Source organism: Erpetoichthys calabaricus, chromosome 8, assembly GCF_900747795.2.
Source record: "Erpetoichthys calabaricus chromosome 8, fErpCal1.3, whole genome shotgun sequence".
NCBI classification, from domain to species: domain Eukaryota; kingdom Metazoa; phylum Chordata; class Cladistia; order Polypteriformes; family Polypteridae; genus Erpetoichthys; species Erpetoichthys calabaricus.
Genome location: NC_041401.2, coordinates 81405733 through 81425609, shown reverse-complemented (window position 1 = coordinate 81425609; position 19877 = coordinate 81405733). Strand labels below are relative to the sequence as shown.

The 19877-nt window shown below is 38.3% G+C and overlaps 1 protein-coding gene across 1 annotated transcript in view; it reads left to right on the top strand.

The window, feature by feature from the left end:
• Positions 1-2059: 2059 nt before the first annotated feature.
• dhrs11a (dehydrogenase/reductase 11a) overlaps positions 2060-19877 on the top strand; it is a 230531-nt gene continuing 212713 nt past the window's right edge. Inside the window, exon 1 of the mRNA XM_028806970.2 lies at positions 2060-2416. Within this exon, the coding sequence (XP_028662803.1) occupies positions 2285-2416 (132 nt within the window). The 5' untranslated portion in view covers positions 2060-2284. The remainder of the gene's footprint in view (positions 2417-19877) is intronic.

The following is a 19877-nucleotide window of genomic DNA, read 5'->3' as shown; positions in this document are numbered from 1 at the left end:
GAGTTATTTTGACTAATCAGATCTGAGTTTCCATTCAGTATCTATACATATCTGCACAAATCAGCCTTTTTCCCCATATTTGATCATATTTAACTCTATTTATCTCTTTTTATTTTGTGTTGCCCTTGTACGCTGTATCATATTTTACCATTTTGCCATTTACTTCCTTGTATGTTGCATCAATACTACCAAGACAAATTTCTGGTACACATTAATGTACCTGGCCAATAAATAAAATTCTGATTCTGATACAAATGTATAAACAGTAAAATTCAATTCAATACAATTTTATTGTCTGAAAAGGGACATTTTTGCAAACAGGCCATGACATGACACTAAAACACATTACCTAAGAACCCAGCCAGCACTACATAAACAATACAAATGAATAAAATATACCATTAAGCATAATACTTACAATGAAATATCAGATCAAACATACTGTATTAGACATAATAATTAAATATTTACACTTGGCTTATGATTGATTCAAATGCTAACTGTTCTTGCTAAGATTTAAGCCTGTGGATGTTTATCAAAATTGAGCTTATTTAGCAGATTGATAGGAGATAAAATGAAAGAGTATTTAAACTGGTTGCTTTTTATCCTTAGAACACTGAACCTGTGACCTAATGGCAACAAGTGAAATTGAGATTGTAGTAGATGAGTCCTGTCTGAGAGAAGACACTCTACTTTCTGTAATACTTGCTTGTTAAACATATCTGTGAGATTGGACTGTCCAGACCCTGTTATTTTTTTTAACTCCATTTTACAGTTTAATGTATTTTGTTTGTTGCTGACATTAAGATTTCCAAACCAGGCCAGCAGAATGAGTAAAGACAGACTCAATAAAAGATTTATAAAAGAGGGACATAATGGTAGGATACTAAAGAGACACAGATTCCTTAAACAGAAAAGGTGTGGCAAATGGCTTCTGTATTTTCCTTAGAAGACAGTTTTGAGCTTATATGTCCCCACATATAACTGTCAGCAATCTCCACCTCATGGTCTTTGAAGATTGTTTTTCTTTTGAAATCAATTATAAGTTCCTTAGTTTTTGTAATGTTTAGGTGTAGAAAACACTCATCACACCAGTTAACAAAATCATCTACTAATGGACAGTGACTGGTTTCAGTCTCATTAAGTAAACTTACAATCACTATGTCATCGATAATTTTTAAGATGAACCAGTTTTCAGTTTCATTATGACAACCATTAGTTAAGAGGATTTAAAAAAGAGATGAAACAACACAGCCTTGAGGTGACCCAGTAGATTAGGACAGCATGTCAAAAAGACATCTATTGAGTCCTGTCTGTCAAAAAGTCAATCAGCCACCCTACCAAATTGACATATAAATTTAAATCTTATATAAGTCTCTCTGTAAGAAGATGGGGCTGAATGGTGTTAAAAGATGAAGATGTCTACAAACAGAAGGCTCATGTGAGTCTAGATACCCTCCAAGATGAAGCAAAGTGACAATGATGTCCTCTGTAATTCTATTGGACTGGAAGGCAAACCGAAATTAATCTATTATACTAAATTCTCTCTTTTAGCCTACTGTTTATAGGTTTTTTCAAAAGATTTAATAATCAGTGATGCCAGAAGCACCTATGATGTAAGCTGATATGGAGATACAGTATGCTAAAATTATTATTAATTATTATAATTATAATTGTTTCACTTTTATTTTGTTTGCTTATTCCAATAGTCCCTTGTTCACCTACTTGATGACTTCTTGCTGATATCTTTTCTCAAATATTTATCTCATTGCAATTTTTCCCCAAACTTTCTCTGCTCTTCCTTTCGCCAAATCTGTCACTCCGTCATGCATTTCACAAACTTTCCAAACTTTACCATTTGCCGCAAAAACTAATCTCATGTTTATGGATTTTAAAAAGCAAACATTTACAGTTTCAATGTTTATTCCCTCATCATTAGTTTTTCTCTGTAGTTTTCTCCCGCCCTCGCGCTTATTGACAGGACCTGATGCGGGCGGCAACGATAACCAGATAATGTAAATGTTGCTGGCAGGCTGTTTAATATTTAATCCGGAGCGCAGGGATTGGAGCTTTGCCGACAGAATCTTTTCCTGAAGGGTGAAAGATAGGAAGACACAAAGACAGAGCGTAAGAGAGAGAGCGAGTAGGAGAAGCTCAGAAAACGCAAGAGAGAAGGTGGAATGGTTGAGTCGACCACCTCCAACTAACAGTCTAGAAGAGTACTCTCGGTGTGTGCAAACGCTGTGCTCCGACATTTGGAAAACTACTCGCGTCTGCCGAAGAGATGGAACGCTGGAAAGGCAGAGTGGCTTTGGTGACTGGTGCCTCAGTGGGCATTGGAGCTGCAATAGCCCGAGCTCTAGTCCAGCATGGCATGAAGGTGGTTGGCTGTTCACGGAGCGTGGACAAGATAGAGGTAGGGTGCCGCGAGGGGGGCACAAGAGTCTGGGGGGCACCTTTCAGGTTCAGGTAGACGCGAGCTTTCGCCGACCAGAGTCTTTTTTTTAAATAGTATTTCTAGTCGTGCATAGCTGCTGATTTTATTTGAACGTCGACAAACGTTTAAGCGAATGACGCTGCCCCATCTTTGTTAATTATTTTTTTTCCACACAAAACGCTGATACGTGAAGAGCGATTAGCGGCGAGTGACATTTCGACCGTCACGTTTTCATGTACAGGCTAGCCAAAGCCAGTTATTAGGGAGTCTAAAGGAGTACACTTGCTTTGATTTGGTTTCTCTTATTAGAGTTTCTTAATTGATTTGTACGCTTTCTTGGCACGCGCGACGCCAGTGACAGGTTACGTCCCCCTCCCCTCGACTCGCCTCGCTGACAGGCCGCCCGGCCAAAGCCGCGGTCACGTTGCTCAGACTCCCGATTAGGTGTCCAGCTTCGCGAAGGCGCACTCTGCTGGTTTCTGTACGGCAGCGTTCAGAGCAACCAAAATCAAACTTGATTTAAAGTGCACATGCTTTACTCGTGGTTGCTTTCAGTCACCTTTGTTTTATTCATGTTTTACGCATAAAAAATTTCCGTTAGTGGCAGTTCTCTCACAAAAAAAAAACGTTGTCGGTGTAACCCTTAAAGCTAACGCGGGCCACCTTGCCCGTGTTTTGTGTTTTCAATAAACAGCAATTCGGCTTGTAAATTGGTACACTTTTTTATTTGCACTTTAAAATACACTAAAGGCCAACAGCATATTTAAAGCAAACAACGTCGTTCATTATTTACAGGACATTGTTTGAACGTGACGCCCAAAAACTCCATCAAAGTTTTTACAGAACGTGTGTAGTTTTTTTTAAAATGCTCGCGCCACGTACCGGTATAAAAAATTGACCACGACCAAGATGGATGCTCCGGAGTTCATCCACGTTCACCCTGCGGGCTGGACATTCGCGTTTTTCCCTTAACGCTTTTTCTATTTGCTACTGCTTTAATTCGTTCTTTACCTTATTTAGTTAATAAATGCTTATTAACTGTTTTATGGTGATTTTTTAACGTAGTTATTTCATATTAAGCTTCAGTATTAAAACGGTAAGAGGACGCCGAAAAACAAGGCGGGGAAAAAAGTGCGGGAACCTCGCACTTACATTACGCGCGTATTTGGTATGCGCAAGGACGGTTCCTAATGCAGTGTTTTTATACTTAACATACGACCATAAATATTATTTAGGCACCCTCTCATCTTTTAAAAATGTATTCTGCCTTTTATATTTCTGCGTGTTTGCTCTGTTGGCGGTTATGAGACGTGCTTTTCAAACCTGGTCTCATCTCTGTGTTTATGGAGCCACGGCATTTCCTCAGTGGTTGCATTGTTTTTTCTTTATGTCCTCCTGCTGTAATTCATTACTTCAAAGTTTAGCCTGCTGATTTATTATTGACTTAAATTTGCTCCAATATCAGTGTTTTATTTTTAACCCCTTATTATCTGAGTGCGTTGGGGTGTGTGTGGGGAGGTGGTTGACCCAGTGGGTTGGAAAGTCACATTGTTTTTTCCCCATAACGCCATTTGTATTTGCTGCAACTTTTATTAGTTCTTTTCCTTATTTAGTTATTATTGCACCTAAAATACTTACCCAAAAGTAAATGCCTATTATTCTGCCTGTGTAATAAAGGAGCTACAAATCACTGAAGAGTAGTGAGTATAACACTCCAGATTTGTAAGCTTTCGAGGCAACTCCAGCCCCTTCTTCATTACATCTTGATTACATCTTGCCTGAAGACGGGGCCTGAGTTGCCTCGAAAGCTTCCATATTGTAATCTTTTTAGTTAGCCAATAAATGGTGTAGTTTTGCTCGACTTTTTCTCTACATTCATAATGGCTAACACGGTACTACAGATTTTTTAAGGAAAGTCTTTATATTAATAAAAACCGTTGTTTCACACCAATATCAACCAATATGTGTTTTACGGATTTCTGTCCAAAAAATTGTCCCTCATTTTTGGAAACATTTACTTTCACTTAAACAGTCTTTCAAAACAAGTATTGCAGTGGCAGTTATATGTTTATTTATTAGAGAAAAAAACATACATATAGACACACACACTATATATATATATATATATATCTATACATATTAATAAAAGGCAAAGCGACTCACTGACTGACTGACTGACTGACTCATCACTAATTCTCGAACTTCCCGTGTAGGTGGAAGGCTGAAATTTGGCAGGCTCATTCCTTACAGCTTACTTGCAAAAGTTAGGCAGGTTTCATTTCGAAATTCTACGCGTAATGGTCATAACTGGAACCTGTTTTTTGTCCATATACTCTAATGGAGGAGGCGGAGTCACGTATCGCGTCATCACGTCTCCTACGTAATCACGTGAACTAAAAACAAGGAAGAGATTTACAGCACGAGTCAAACGCAGGAACGAAGGTAAATGACGTTAATTTTTGAGTGTCTTTTAATACTGTGTAAGCATACATATTAACACATGTGCAATTAAACGTGTGCATTTACGGGGTGATTTCTCAGGCTTAAAAGCTCGCCTTTTATCAAACGCGGGAACAAAGGTAAATGACGTTGTTCACTGTCTTTTAATACTGTGTAAGCCTACATATTAACACATGTGCAATTAGACGTGTGCATTTACGGGGTGATTTCTCAGGCTTAAAAGCTCGCCTTTTACTAAAAAGGTAAATGCAAACTGTTTTCATTCTGAAGGGCACAAACCACGTTAGATTTCAGACGTTAAACGCGCAAAAATGTCGGTACACCAGATAAATAAGCGCAACATATTATCAGTTGTATTGTATGCTTACAATACATATAGAAATGTGTTAATCGTTAACTAATATTATGGGATGGTGTTTTTCGACTCGCGCCTTGATTTAAACGATTGCATTTCTTGGTGGGTTTGCGTAGCTTATTGTCAATATCTTTACACCTCTTTTTAAGACTTAATTTAAAAAGGTTTTCTTTTCTTCTTAATTAAAATTTAAAAGCAATACTTCACCGCTGCGAAGCCCCTCTAGCACTGACGTCCGAGGTTCGATTACCGTAAGCGAGTGCAGTGAGTGTGTACGCCTGATGAGCCAAGAATAAGGGGGAAAGACGTGTCGCGTACTCTTTGTATTATTTGACAGTAAACTATTTTCAATCATTCTATGATCTGCTTCTCACAACTGAAGGCACCGTGGCTGATGTTACCTCACTTGCTGGCCAACCATAAGCGTTACCTGGTAGGTAACCAGCCACTCACTTCACTCCCTTACGGGAATCGAACCTCGGAGGTTTTCTTTTCTTCTTAATTAAAATTTAAAAGCAATACTTCACTGCTGCTAAGCCCCTCTAGCGCTGACGTCCGAGGTTCGATTACTGTAAGCAAGTGCAGTGAGTGTGTACTCCTGATGAGCCAAGAATAAGGGGGAAAGACGTGTCACGTACTCTTTGCATTATTTGACAGTAAACTATTTTCAACCATTCTATGATCTGCTTCTCACAACTGAAGGCACCGTGGCTGATGTTACCTCACTTGCTGGCCAACCATAAGCGTTACCTGGTAGGTAACCAGCCACTCACTTCACTCCCTTACGGGAATCAAACCTCGGACGTCTGCGCTACAGGCAAAGCCCCTAAAATTGCGCCACGGCGTGTGGTTCGTTTATTTGACATGTAGATGGGGTAATTACATTCGCGCCACGGCGTGTGGTTCGTTTATTTGACAACATGTAGATCGGGGTAATTACATTCACGGCATTCGTAGTCTGATTCACAATCTGATTGTATGGGTGGTTACCTACCAGGTAACGCTTATAGTTGGCCACCAAGTCAGGTCGAAGTGATCACTCGAGTGAAGGCAGCTTCACAAAAAAACAGATCCTTAACAAACTGTTACAGTGGAACCTCTAGATACGAGTTTAATTCGTTCCAGCACTGAGCTTGTATAGCGAATTTCTCGTATCTAGAACAAACTTCCCCATTGAAAATAACAGAAATCCAGTTAATCCGTTCCGCACCCCAAATATATTAACATAAAAATCAATTTTCCTAACAAATAACACTGATAAATTATATATACTGTAGTCTACCTTTAATAAATAACACTGGTAGATAATATAACTGATTATTAAAAGAATCAAAACAGGTGTCCAAAGTGCAGTAGAGCATTCAATAAATCTTTAAATAAATAATCCTTAAAACAGTTGTGAAGTGGAGGTTTAAAATACACAAGAATAACAATCCTTTAACACGAGGTTAAAACGTCAAAAGGATGCAGTCTTTAAAAAACAGATGACAATCCCCGGTGCTTCTTCTCTGTTAGCGTCTCACCTGCGGGCTCTGCAACAGGCGAGACACTCTTAATGCAGCTGACCTTCTCTACACCGTCCTGCTTCAGCTGTTTGGCACGCCTGTTCAGCTACACGCGAGCCTGCACTCGCTCGCTCGCTCTCCCGCACCGACTTCCTGCCTGCCTGCGCTCTCTCCTCTCTTTTCTTTTACTTCTTCTCCCCCTTAACCGGCTCGCGCTTCTCTATATATGTGGGGAGGACATGGCAGCTGCAGCCCATCAGCCACAGGAACAATCATGGATGTGGGCAGTTTCCCACCTGTGCACTTAAGTGAGAAACGCAGACACCGCAGATCGCGGCTCGCAACTGCTACCACGCCACCTCGCTAAGCCGCGAGCTATACCCACAGCCTGGCTCGTGGCTCGTTACGCGAGCCAATGCTTGCATTTAGATCTGAATTTTTCGCTCATACTTTCCTCGTATTTTGAATTTCTCGTATACAGAGGTGATCGTATCTCGAGGTTCCACTGTATTAGTATATTTTCCCTCAATTTAAAAAGGTTTTCTTTTCTTCTTAATAAAAATTTAAAAGTGGTACTTCGCCGGTGCGAAGCGCGTGGATTTGACCGACTGACACATACAGACATATTCATGAGGGCAGGTACTTCGGAAAGAAAGCACCGTGTAAACCTAAAGTTTAAATTAAGTTCATAGACCTACAAAAGGTTGCCATTCATTTGAGGCAAGATTGCTTTTCCTCTGTACAACTATACGTTGCATTCTCAAGAGTGTGCTTGCACGGCTTCGGATATAGATATATATACAGTGATCCCTCGCTATATCGCGCTTCGCCTTTCGCGGCTTCACTCCATCGCGGATTTTATATGTAAGCATATTTAAATATATATCGCGGATTTTTTGCTGGTTCGCGGATTTCTGCGGACAATGGGTCTTTTAATTTCTGGTACATGCTTCCTCAGTTGGTTTGCCCAGTTGATTTCATACAAGGGATGCTATTGGCAGATGGCTGAGAAGCTAGATTGCTTACTTTTCTCTCTCTCTTGCGCTGACTATCTGTGATCCTGACGTATGGGGATTGAGTAGGGGGGCTGTTCGCACACCTAGACGATACGGACGCTCGTCTAAAAATGCTGAAAGATTATCTTCACGTTGCTATCTTTTGTGCAGCTGCTTCCTGAAACGACATGCTGCACAGTGCTTCGCATACTTAAAAGCTCGAAGGGCACGTATTGATTTTTGACTGAAAAACAAACTCTGTCTCTGTCTATCTCTCTCTCTCTCTCCCTGCTCCTGACGGAGGGGGTGTGAGCTGCCGCCTTCAACAGCTTTGTGCCGCGGTGCTTCACATACTTAAAAGCCAAACAGCCCTATTGATTTGTTTGCTAGAGATTGTTTTCTCTATCTATGTGACATTCTGTGCTCCTGACACGCACTCCTTTGAAGAGGAAGATATGTTTGCATTCTTTTAATTGTGAGACAGAACTGTCATCTCTGTCTTGTCATGGAGCACAGTTTAAACTTTTGAAAAAGAGACAAATGTTTGTTTGCAGTGTTTGAATAACGTTCCTGTCTCTCTACAACCTCCTGTGTTTCTGCGCAAATCTGTGACCCAAGCATGACAATATAAAAATAACCATATAAACATATGGTTTCTACTTCGCGGATTTTCTTATTTCGCGGGTGGCTCTGGAACACAACCCCCGCGATGGAGGAGGGATTACTGTATATGTTTATGTATATATATGGTTACATAACCTTTTTAACACACTACTTCTCCGCTGCGAAGCGCGGGTATTTTGCAATATGTAGATATCTGTATATGTAGATATGTATATATATGTATATGTATATATATATATATATGTTTACATAACCTCTTTAACACACTACTTCTCCGCTGCGAAGCGCGGGTATTTTGCTATATATATATATATATATATATATATATATATATATATATATATGACAGCAACACTCATATCAATGACAACACAATTACAAATATATATATGTAGATATGTATATATATATGTGTCAATCTATCTATGTATGTATGTCTAGATATATATATATATATACTAGCAAAATACCTGCGCTTCGCAGCGGAGAAGTAGTGTGTTAAAGAGGTTATGAAAAAGAAAAGGAAACATTTTAAAAATAACGTAACATGATTGTCAATGTTATTGTGTTGTCATTGTTATGAGTGTTGCTGTCTTTTATATATATAATATAAACACACACACACATAAACACATATATACATATATACATATATATATATACATATCTACATATACACATATCTACATATTTATATATACATATCCACATATATATATACACATATCAACATATATATACATACATACATAAACACACACATATTCATATACACATACATACATACACACATACATGCATACATACACACACACATATATATATATACACAGACACATATATATACATACATATTTACATATCTACATATATACACATCTACATATATACACATATATATACATATCTACATATATATATATATCTAGACATACATACATACATACATACATACATACATACATAGATTGACACATATATATATACATACAGTGGTGTGAAAAACTATTTGCCCCCTTCCTGATTTCTTATTCTTTTGCATGTTTGTCACACAAAATGTTTCTGATCATCAAACACATTTAACCATTAGTCAAATATAACACAAGTAAACACAAAATGCAGTTTGTAAATGGTGGTTTTTATTATTTAGGGAGAAAAAAAAATCCAAACCTATATGGCCCTGTGTGAAAAAGTAATTGCCCCCTGAACCTAATAACTGGTTGGGCCACCCTTAGCAGCAATAACTGCAATCAAGCGTTTGTGATAACTTGCAATGAGTCTTTTACAGCGCTCTGGAGGAATTTTGGCCCACTCATCTTTGCAAAATTGTTGTAATTCAGCTTTATTTGAGGGTTTTCTAGCATGAACCGCCTTTTTAAGGTCATGCCATAGCATCTCAATTGGATTCAGGTCAGGACTTTGACTAGGCCACTCCAAAGTCTTCATTTTGTTTTTCTTCAGCCATTCAGAGGTGGATTTGCTGGTGTGTTTTGGGTCATTGTCCTGTTGCAGCACCCAAGATCGCTTCAGCTTGAGTTGACGAACAGATGGCAGGACATTCTCCTTCAGGATTTTTTGGTAGACAGTAGAATTCATGGTTCCATCTATCACAGCAAGCCTTCCAGGTCCTGAAGCAGCAAAACAACCCCAGACCATCACACTACCACCACCATATTTTACTGTTGGTATGATGTTCTTTTTCTGAAATGCTGTGTTCCTTTTATGCCAGATGTAACGGGACATTTGCCTTCCAAAAAGTTCAACTTTTGACTCATCAGTCCACAAGGTATTTTCCCCAAAGTCTTGGCAATCATTGAGATGTTTCTTAGCAAAATTGAGACGAGCCCTAATGTTCTTTTTGCTTAACAGTGGTTTGCGTCTTGGAAATCTGCCATGCAGGCCGTTTTTGCCCAGTCTCTTTCTTATGGTGGAGTCGTGAACACTGACCTTAATTGAGGCAAGTGAGGCCTGCAGTTCTTTAGACGTTGTCCTGGGGTCTTTTGTGACCTCTCGGATGAGTCGTCTCTGCGCTCTTGGGGTATTTTTGGTCGGTCGGCCACTCCTGGGAAGGTTCACCACTGTTCCATGTTTTTGACATTTGTGGATAATGGCTCTCACTGTGGTTCGCTGGAGTCCCAAAGCTTTAGAAATGGCTTTATAACCTTTACCAGACTGATAGATCTCAATTACTTCTGTTCTCATTTGTTCCTGAATTTCTTTGGATCTTGGCATGATGTCTAGCTTTTGAGGTGCTTTTGGTCTACTTCTCTGTGTCAGGCAGCTCCTATTTAAGTGATTTCTTGATTGAAACAGGTGTGGCAGTAATCAGGCCTGGGGGTGGCTACGGAAATTGAACTCAGGTGTGATACACCACAGTTAGGTTATTCTTTAACAAGGGGGCAATTACTTTTTCACACAGGGCCATGTAGGTTTGGATTTTTTTTCTCCCTAAATAATAAAAACCATCATTTAAAAACTGCATTTTGTGTTTACTTGTGTTATATTTGACTAATGGTTAAATGTGTTTGATGATCAGAAACATTTTGTGTGACAAACATGCAAAAGAATAAGAAATCAGGAAGGGGGCAAATAGTTTTTCACACCACTGTATCTACATATATATATATGTAATTGTGTTGTCATTGTTATGAGTGTTGCTGTCATATATATATATATATATATATATATATATATATAGCAAAATACCCGCGCTTCGCAGCGGAGAAGTAGTGTGTTAAAGAGGTTATGTAACCATATATATACATAAACATATATACATATATATATATATGCATATCTACATATACACATATGTACATATACATATATATACATATACACATCCACATATACATATATATATATATATATATATATACATATACAAATTTACATATGTACATATATATATATATAGATATAAATATAGACATACATATATACATACATACATTCACACACACATATATATATATATATATATATATATATATATATATATATATATATATATATATATACTGTATATATACATATCTACTTATTGGCTCCTGTATTTAGGATATAGCGGGTTGGATAATGGATGGATGGACATCTGTATGCATAGCCCTATTTGCCCGTTTTCGTTTTTTTTCTTTCTTCAGTAATATTTCAGCAAACCCGGAGCTTGTCAGTTCAAATCCTGGTACTGACACCACTGTGTGACCCTGAGGAAGTCACTTCAGGTGCCTGTGCTGCAAAAAACAAAAGTAATGTAAGAAATTGTACCTCAGATGTTGCAAGTTGCTGGAATAAAGGCATAAGTCAAATAGATAAATATGTATTATACACATAGGAACTATTCATTTATTTTCAGTTAAGTCATCTGCAGCAAACTTTTATAAATGAGGGTTTCTCATTTTTAGATAGTGTGAACTGTTTCTTCTTCATTGACGTTTTCTCTTGGAGAGGTTTTTTCATTTCATTGAAAATTAAAGCAGCAGCTGCCAAAATATGTAGCTTTCTTATTAATTTTTCAACATTGTGTAAAATAAATTTATAAAGTAACATAAAAGGTTTAAATACTGGTTATCCTTTTACACTAAAATATTACTAAAGAGATACAAAAAAAGTAAAATGGATATGTTCTTTTTCTTTAAGGAGATTAAATATTACTGAAGAAAGAAAAAAAAAAATAAAACAACCAAATTAGGCTATGCATACAAACTTAAAAGGTTTAAATAAAAGAGAAATATATATTTTATTTTTACTTGCTTAACTTGTGGAGGGTGTATCCTGTAGCAAAGCCCTAACTTTTTTCGTGAAAGCCCGTTTCAGTCAATAAGTCTTAAACAAAGGTGTGAAGATATTGACAATAAGCTAAGCAAACCCAGAAAGACATGGAATCGTTTAAATCAAGTATCATTACATCTTCCTTTCTTAAAGAGAAGTAAGGCAGTACTTACAAGCTTACATATTTATATATAGACATACATACATATATATATATATCTATATCTGAAGCCGTGCAAGCACACTCTTGAGAATGCAACGTATAGTTGTACAGAGGAAAAGCAATCTTGCCTCAAATGAATGGCAACCTTTTGTAGGTCTATGAACTTAATTTAAACTTTAGGTTTACACGGTGCTTTCTTTCCGAAGTACCTGCACTCATGAATATGTCTGTATGTGTCAGTCGGTCAAATCCACGCGCTTCGCACCGGCAAAGTACCGCTTTTAAATTTTTATTAAGAAGAAAAGAAAACCTTTTTAAATTGAGGGAAAATATACTAATAACAATTTGTTAAGGATCTGTTTTTTTGTGAAGATGCCTTCACACGAGTGATCATTTCGAGCTGACTTGCTGGCCAACTATAAGCGTTACCTGGTAGGTAACCACCCATACAATCAGATTGTGAATCAGACTACGAATGCCGTGAATGTAATTACCCCGATCTACATGTTGTCAAATAAACGAACCACACGCCGTGGCACAATTTTAGGGGCTTCGCCTGTAGCGCTGACGTCCGAGGTTCGATTCCCGTAAGGGAGTGAAGTGAGTGGCTGGTTACCTACCAGGTAACGCTTATGGTTGGCCAGCAAGTGAGGTAACATCAGCCACGGTGCCTTCAGTTGTGAGAAGCAGATCATAGAATGGTTGAAAATAGTTTACTGTCAAATAATGCAAAGAGTACGCGACACGTCTTTCCCCCTTATTCTTGGCTCATCAGGAGTACACACTCACTGCACTCGCTTACGGTAATCGAACCTCGGACGTCAGTGCTAGAGGGGCTTCGCAGTGGTGAAGTATTGCTTTTAAATTTTAATTAAGAAGAAAAGAAAACCTCCGAGGTTCGATTCCCGTAAGGGAGTGAAGTGAGTGGCTGGTTACCTACCAGGTAACGCTTATGGTTGGCCAGCAAGTGAGGTAACATCAGCCACGGTGCCTTCAGTTGTGAGAAGCAGATCATAGAATGATTGAAAATAGTTTACTGTCAAATAATGCAAAGAGTACGCGACACGTCTTTCCCCCTTATTCTTGGCTCATCAGGCGTACACACTCACTGCACTCGCTTACGGTAATCGAACCTCGGACGTCAGTGCTAGAGGGGCTTCGCAGCGGTGAAGTATTGCTTTTAAATTTTAATTAAGAAGAAAAGAAAACCTTTTTAAATTAAGTCTTAAAAAGAGGTGTAAAGATATTGACAATAAGCTACGCAAACCCACCAAGAAATGCAATCGTTTAAATCAAGGCGCGAGTCGAAAAACACCATCCCATAATATTAGTTAACGATTAACACATTTCTATATGTATTGTAAGCATACAATACAACTGATAATATGTTGCGCTTATTTATCTGGTGTACCGACATTTTTGCGCGTTTAACGTCTGAAATCTAACGTGGTTTGTGCCCTTCAGAATGAAAACAGTTTGCATTTACCTTTTTAGTAAAAGGCGAGCTTTTAAGCCTGAGAAATTATCCCGTAAATGCACACTTTAATTGCACATGTGTTAATATGTATGCTTACACAGTATTAAAAGACAGTGAACAACGTCATTTACCTTTGTTCCCGCGTTTGATTAAAGGCGAGCTTTTAAGCCTGAGAAATCACCCCGTAAGTGCACACGTTTAATTGCACGTGTGTTAATATGTATGCTTACACAGTATTAAAAGACACTCAAAAATTAACGTCATTTACCTTCGTTCCCGCGTTTGACTCGTGCTGTAAATCTCTTCCTTGTTTTTAGTTCACTTGATTACGTAGGAGGCGTGATGACGCGATACGTGACTCCGCCTCCTCCATTAGAGTATATGGACAAAAAACAGGTTCCAGTTGTGACCATTACGCGTAGAATTTCGAAATGAAACCTGCCTAACTTTTGTAAGTAAGTTGAAAGGAATGAGCCTGCCAAATTTCAGCCTTCCACCTACACGGGAAGTTCGAGAATTAGTGATGAGTCAGTCAGTCAGTGAGTCAGTGAGGGCTTTGCCTTTTATTAATATGTATAGATATATATATATATATATATATGTAGATATGTATATATATGTGTTAGGGATGCACCGATATGGGAATTTTGGGCCGATGCCGATATCCGATAATGTCTATGTACTTATCTGCCGATGCCGATACTGATGCCGATATACATATTTATAAGATACAGAGAAAAATTAGACTTGATCTGTCTGGACAAGAATTACAGACAAAGTGAACATTTATTTGTATAACAATTTTGCACACCACATTCAATCATTAAAAACAAATGATATCTGCCACATTTAGCTGGCTACCTGTTGGTTATATGGGTAACAGTTCTACAGGTTTTTGTTTTAAATGACTTTTCTCTTTCTTTTTGATGGAACAAATACAACAAATTCAACAATAATCGAAAAAATGAAAACTGAAAAAAAATGGTAAAATGTACAATTACAATGAAATAAGCAATACAACTTAAGAATAACAACTTTTGCAGATTATTTACAATCATTAAAATGGCTTCTGCTCAATCACATTTGACTGGCTATCTGATCCTTTGTTTTACAGTCTGCAGTATTAAATAGTTTACCACGTAACATTTTTTCTTTCTTTTTTGATGGAATAAATCTAACCAATCTATAATTTTAAAAATCAGAAAAGCGTACAACAGTAAAGAAATAAGTAACTTTTTTTTTCTGGAGGCTTATCATTCTTTTCTATTTTTTAAGCATGATGGGGAGGTTTTTCTTAACGAACAAGAGCATCTCTGCCTTGCCACAGGAAATTCTGTTTCTCTTTTCGTTGATCACATTAGAAGCCAAACTGAATAATCTCTCGCTATCCACGCTAGTACATGGGGCTGACAGGAATTTGCGTGCTACTTTGGCAATGGTAGGAAACCGACTCCAGTTGTTGTTCCAATATTTCAGTGGATTTTCATTCCTCGGGATTGGTGCTTCAGAAAGAAATCCCTGCACCTGCCAAGTAGCATGCATACATATACAATATTATATTCTGTGTCATCTTTCATATCTAAAAGATAGATCTGCATTTTGGCTTTTACCAGGGCTGTGAGATTAAGATTAGAATCCTTACAATAAAAAAAAGTATATGGCATTTGAATTGAATGCATGTCTGTATTGTATTTGCTGTTTTTTGAAACATTTTATTATTAATATTTTTGCTTTTCACTGTAGATCCACACTTTTTCGGCTTGCGAGCTACTTTTAAAATGACCAGATCGAAATGATCTACCTACATTAAAAATTATATATATATATATATATATATATATATATATATATATATATATATATATATATATATATATATACCGAGTATACATTATACATAAAATATATGTTGTCATACCTTGCATAACTGAATAACCCGTATGGCACAATAACAATTCAATACATTTATGGTCACTACAGTACTTGGATTTAATAATCTTCACATGGGAAAAGGCTGACTCGCATAAATAAGTAGAGCCGAATAATGCAGTCAAGGAGGCAGCACATTTCCTCATTTTTGGGAACTTTTTCTCTGTGAGTAAGTTCCAAAACTGTCCATGAGCCTCAGACTTCAGCTGAATGTGAAAAATGACGGCTGTCCGATTAACGGCGATTTTAGTTCCCTCTCCTTTCTCTTTCTCGGATCGCTTTTCGGAAGGAAGTCAGTTTCGTAGTTTTTATGAACAGTCCGAAAGTGCCTTTCCACATTTTCCTTGTTTGGAATAGCAATGATAGATTGACATATCAGACAAACGCACTTCGATTGTGACATTGTGAGTAAAAAATCCTCTTCCAATTCCACATCCAGCCCATACCCTGCCCAAACAAATTTTTTTTTTAAAAATCCCTTCTTTAGTCGATATAAATTGGAAGGCTAACTAGATCAACAGCCGAAGTTTTGCAGTAGCTCGCGCGTTTGATCGTGAGTGCGGGATGACTAGTGTGTTAGAAGAAAAGAGATCTCAGACTGGCCGCCCTGTATGTCAATCAAGTGGCAGATGCCATAGGGAGGATATATGATAGACTAACGTTTAAAAAAAATTTTTTTTTGAATGCAACACGATCGACGCATTGGGCATGATCATGATCTGCTTAGGGCGGCACGGTGGCGCAGTGGGTAGCGCTGCTGCCTCGCAGTTGGGAGATCTGGGGACCTGGGTTCGATTCCCGGGTCCTCCCTGCGTGGAGTTTGCATGTTCTCCCCGTGTCTGCGTGGGTTTCCTCCGGGCGCTCCGGTTTCCTCCCACATTCCAAAGACATGCAGGTTAGGTGGATTGGCGATTCTAAATTGGCCCTAGTGTGTGCTTGGTGTGTGGGTGTGTTTGTGTGTGTCCTGCGGTGGGTTGGCACCCTGCCCAGGATTGTTTCCTGCCTTGTGCCCTGTGTTGGCTGGGATTGGCTCCAGCAGACCCCCGTGACCCTGTGTTCGGATTCTGCGGGTTGGAAAATGGATGGATGGATGGATGATCTGCTTACAAGTTGCTCATTATTGCTTAAGAGACTCAGTTGAAAACAGTGTCTTCCATGAATGTGATTGGCTGTCCCACAAAAAGCAATGCAAAGAGAAGTAAGACACAAACCGCACTGGCACTTTCTAAAGACAACGTTCAAAAGAAAAACAAACAAAATTGTCAGTGATTGCTCAAACAAAGTAAATGCAGTCATTTTTTTTCTTTTTTTCCTAGAGGCCAGAGGACCTTATATCCCTTTGTCTATTTTTTACAGTAAATTAACTGAAGCATTGTGACCCTTTAAGTGTTTTACAAATGAAACAAGTGTATTAAATGTTACACAAAATACTTGAAAGACCTCAACAAAGTATTATAATCAATTATTAGCAGACAGCATTTTTCAAAGTAACAAAAAAATGTAAAACGAGTTTGTTTATTTATGAAACTATTTAGTTAACACGCACCGAACAACAATATGAAGCAAAGAAGCATAGGCTATAGTTGGCTCAGTCGCTTGATGAAAACTAGCAATCTTTAAAATGGTTGTGTTTAACACAGAAGATGCCGACCGTTTAACTAATGACTAATAACAATATGGGTTAACAATTTAGAAATACGCATAGACTGATCCTAAAAACTTACGTGCAAAAACAGACCTGTAAAATCCCACAAAAGTGTCCAGCACGTCTTAAGTAACATGAAGCCAAAGTTAGTGCGAGGTAAAACCAACAACCGCTCTTTTTACATTCGATTGCCGTTTTTCTTTCTTGCCTTCCAAGATTTTGTATACATTCGAATTATGTTAGAATAGTGATATTATATCCGACAGATCATGTTATTTACTTAAAACAATGTTGTAAAGATCTCCACAGAGCTTTTTTTTTTTAACTCACCTCTGTTGTCATCTGGCTGTTTTCCCGAGGCATCAATGTGTTCTCTTCAAGAATTTCGTTGTACATTTCGAAGAGCGTGCAAGCCACTTCGTCATTTCTCTTGGCCCTTTTCTTTTGTGGACCATCTATCTGTGATTCAGTCGTCTGCATTTCGTTCGATGCAAGTTCCACCTGAGCTTGCAACATTTTGAATGCCAGTGATTTTACATCTGCAGCGAAATAGCGGTCTTTGTATCTCGGGTCTACAATAGTGGCAACACAGTACATGGATTCTTTGTAAATCTCAATGAAACGATTGTTTACAGCCTCCAAGAGAGCGCTTTTACTGGTTTTGACTCCGAAGTCAGTATGAGCACTTTTAGTCAACAGTCGTTTTAAGGCATTAATTGAGGGAATAACGTTAGAAGCCAAGGCTTCAGACTGGCAAATTTCTTTTGTCAGTTGTTCAAATGGAGCAAGGAGTGTGATTATGTTCTCGATCAAACCCCACTGATTAGGCGTTAGAGTTGCAGGTAACTCAAAATCGGAGGCATAAGCCCCAAGGGCTCTTTTCAGCTCCAGCAAGCTTTGCAGCATATAGACTGTGCTGCTCCATCTAGTCGAAACATCTTGCTGAAGCATTTTCGGCTGCATACCAAGTTCAGTTTGTATAGTTTTGAGACGCGAGTTGGCTAATTGTGAATGCTTAAAGTGACCGACTATTTTTCTGCCGATCGCTATTGTATCAGAGACACTGCGCTGGGATAGTACGCCATCGTTCACGACAAGCTGTAAAGTATGAGCCATACATGGCAAACTTGGGATCCCGCATTCCTCCATAGCCTTTGCAATGTTGCGTGCATTGTCTCGTAATACTACATGAACATTCTCTTTGGGTATTTTCCATGTTTCAAACATTCTTTTAAAAGCTACAGAGAGTGCAGCACCCGTGTGTGATCCGGAGCATTCTTGGGCATGCAAGATTGCTTTCTGCAATTCAAACTTGCGGTCGATCCACTGAGCAGTTAAACTAAGCATACTAATAGCACTCAGATGTCCATATATCAGTGGTAAAGCTTATGGCTGTGACATCTTCAGCAAGGAGTGTGTGCACATGACTTTCCACAATTTTATGCAACTCTGGAAGCGCTATGTCCGAAAAATAACGGCGACTGGGTATCTGGTAACGGGGCTCGAGATACTCAAGCAGCCTTCGAAATCCTGTATCTTCGACAACAGAAAATGGCTGATCGTCCAGAGCAATAAATTCCATCACCTTTGCAGTAATTGTTTTAGCTTTAGGGTTGTCTTTATCAAATTTCTTTGATTTTTCAAGTAACTGATCAACACGTTGATTAACAGCAGTTTTTGATTTTGTGCGTGGTGGCGCAGGATTCTCCTCTTTTGCTCTGAGGAATTCTGTATATTTGTCGGGATGGCGTGTCTTCAAGTGTGTAATTAAGTTGGTGGTATTGAAATTTCGCACTTTGGTCCCTCCACGCAAAACATTAGTCAAACAAGTGTTGCAAATGGCATATTTTATGTCACTCTCACTCACTTTGAAAAACTTCCACACCGCAGACATTTTCGGACAGTAGCCCAGCGTCGCCTAAACGTCCGGCACATCCGGAACACAGTGAATGCGTCATCAATATCGGTTCGAATTATCGGTCCAATTTAGTCATCGGTCCGATGCCGATAAAATTATTTTAACCCATTATCTGCCGATACAAATATAAATCCGATATTATCGTGCATCCCTAATATGTGTATATATATGTAGATGTGTATATATGTAGATATGTAAATATTTATGTATATATATGTGTCTGTGTATGTATATATATATATATATGTGTGTGTGTGTGTATGTATGTATGTGTATATGTATATGTGTGTGTTTATGTATGTGTGTATATATATGTTGATATGTCTATATATATATGTATATATATGTGGATGTGTATATGTATATATATATGTAGATATGTGTATATGTAGATATGTATATATATGTATATGCATATATATGTTTGTGTGTGTGTGTGTGTATATTATCTATAATAATAAAAGGCAAAGCCCTCACTGACTGACTGACTGACTGACTCATCACTAATTCTCCAACTTCCCGTGTAGGTGGAAGGCTGAAATTTGGCAGGCTCATTCCTTACAGCTTACTTACAAAAGTTAGGCAGGTTTCATTTCGA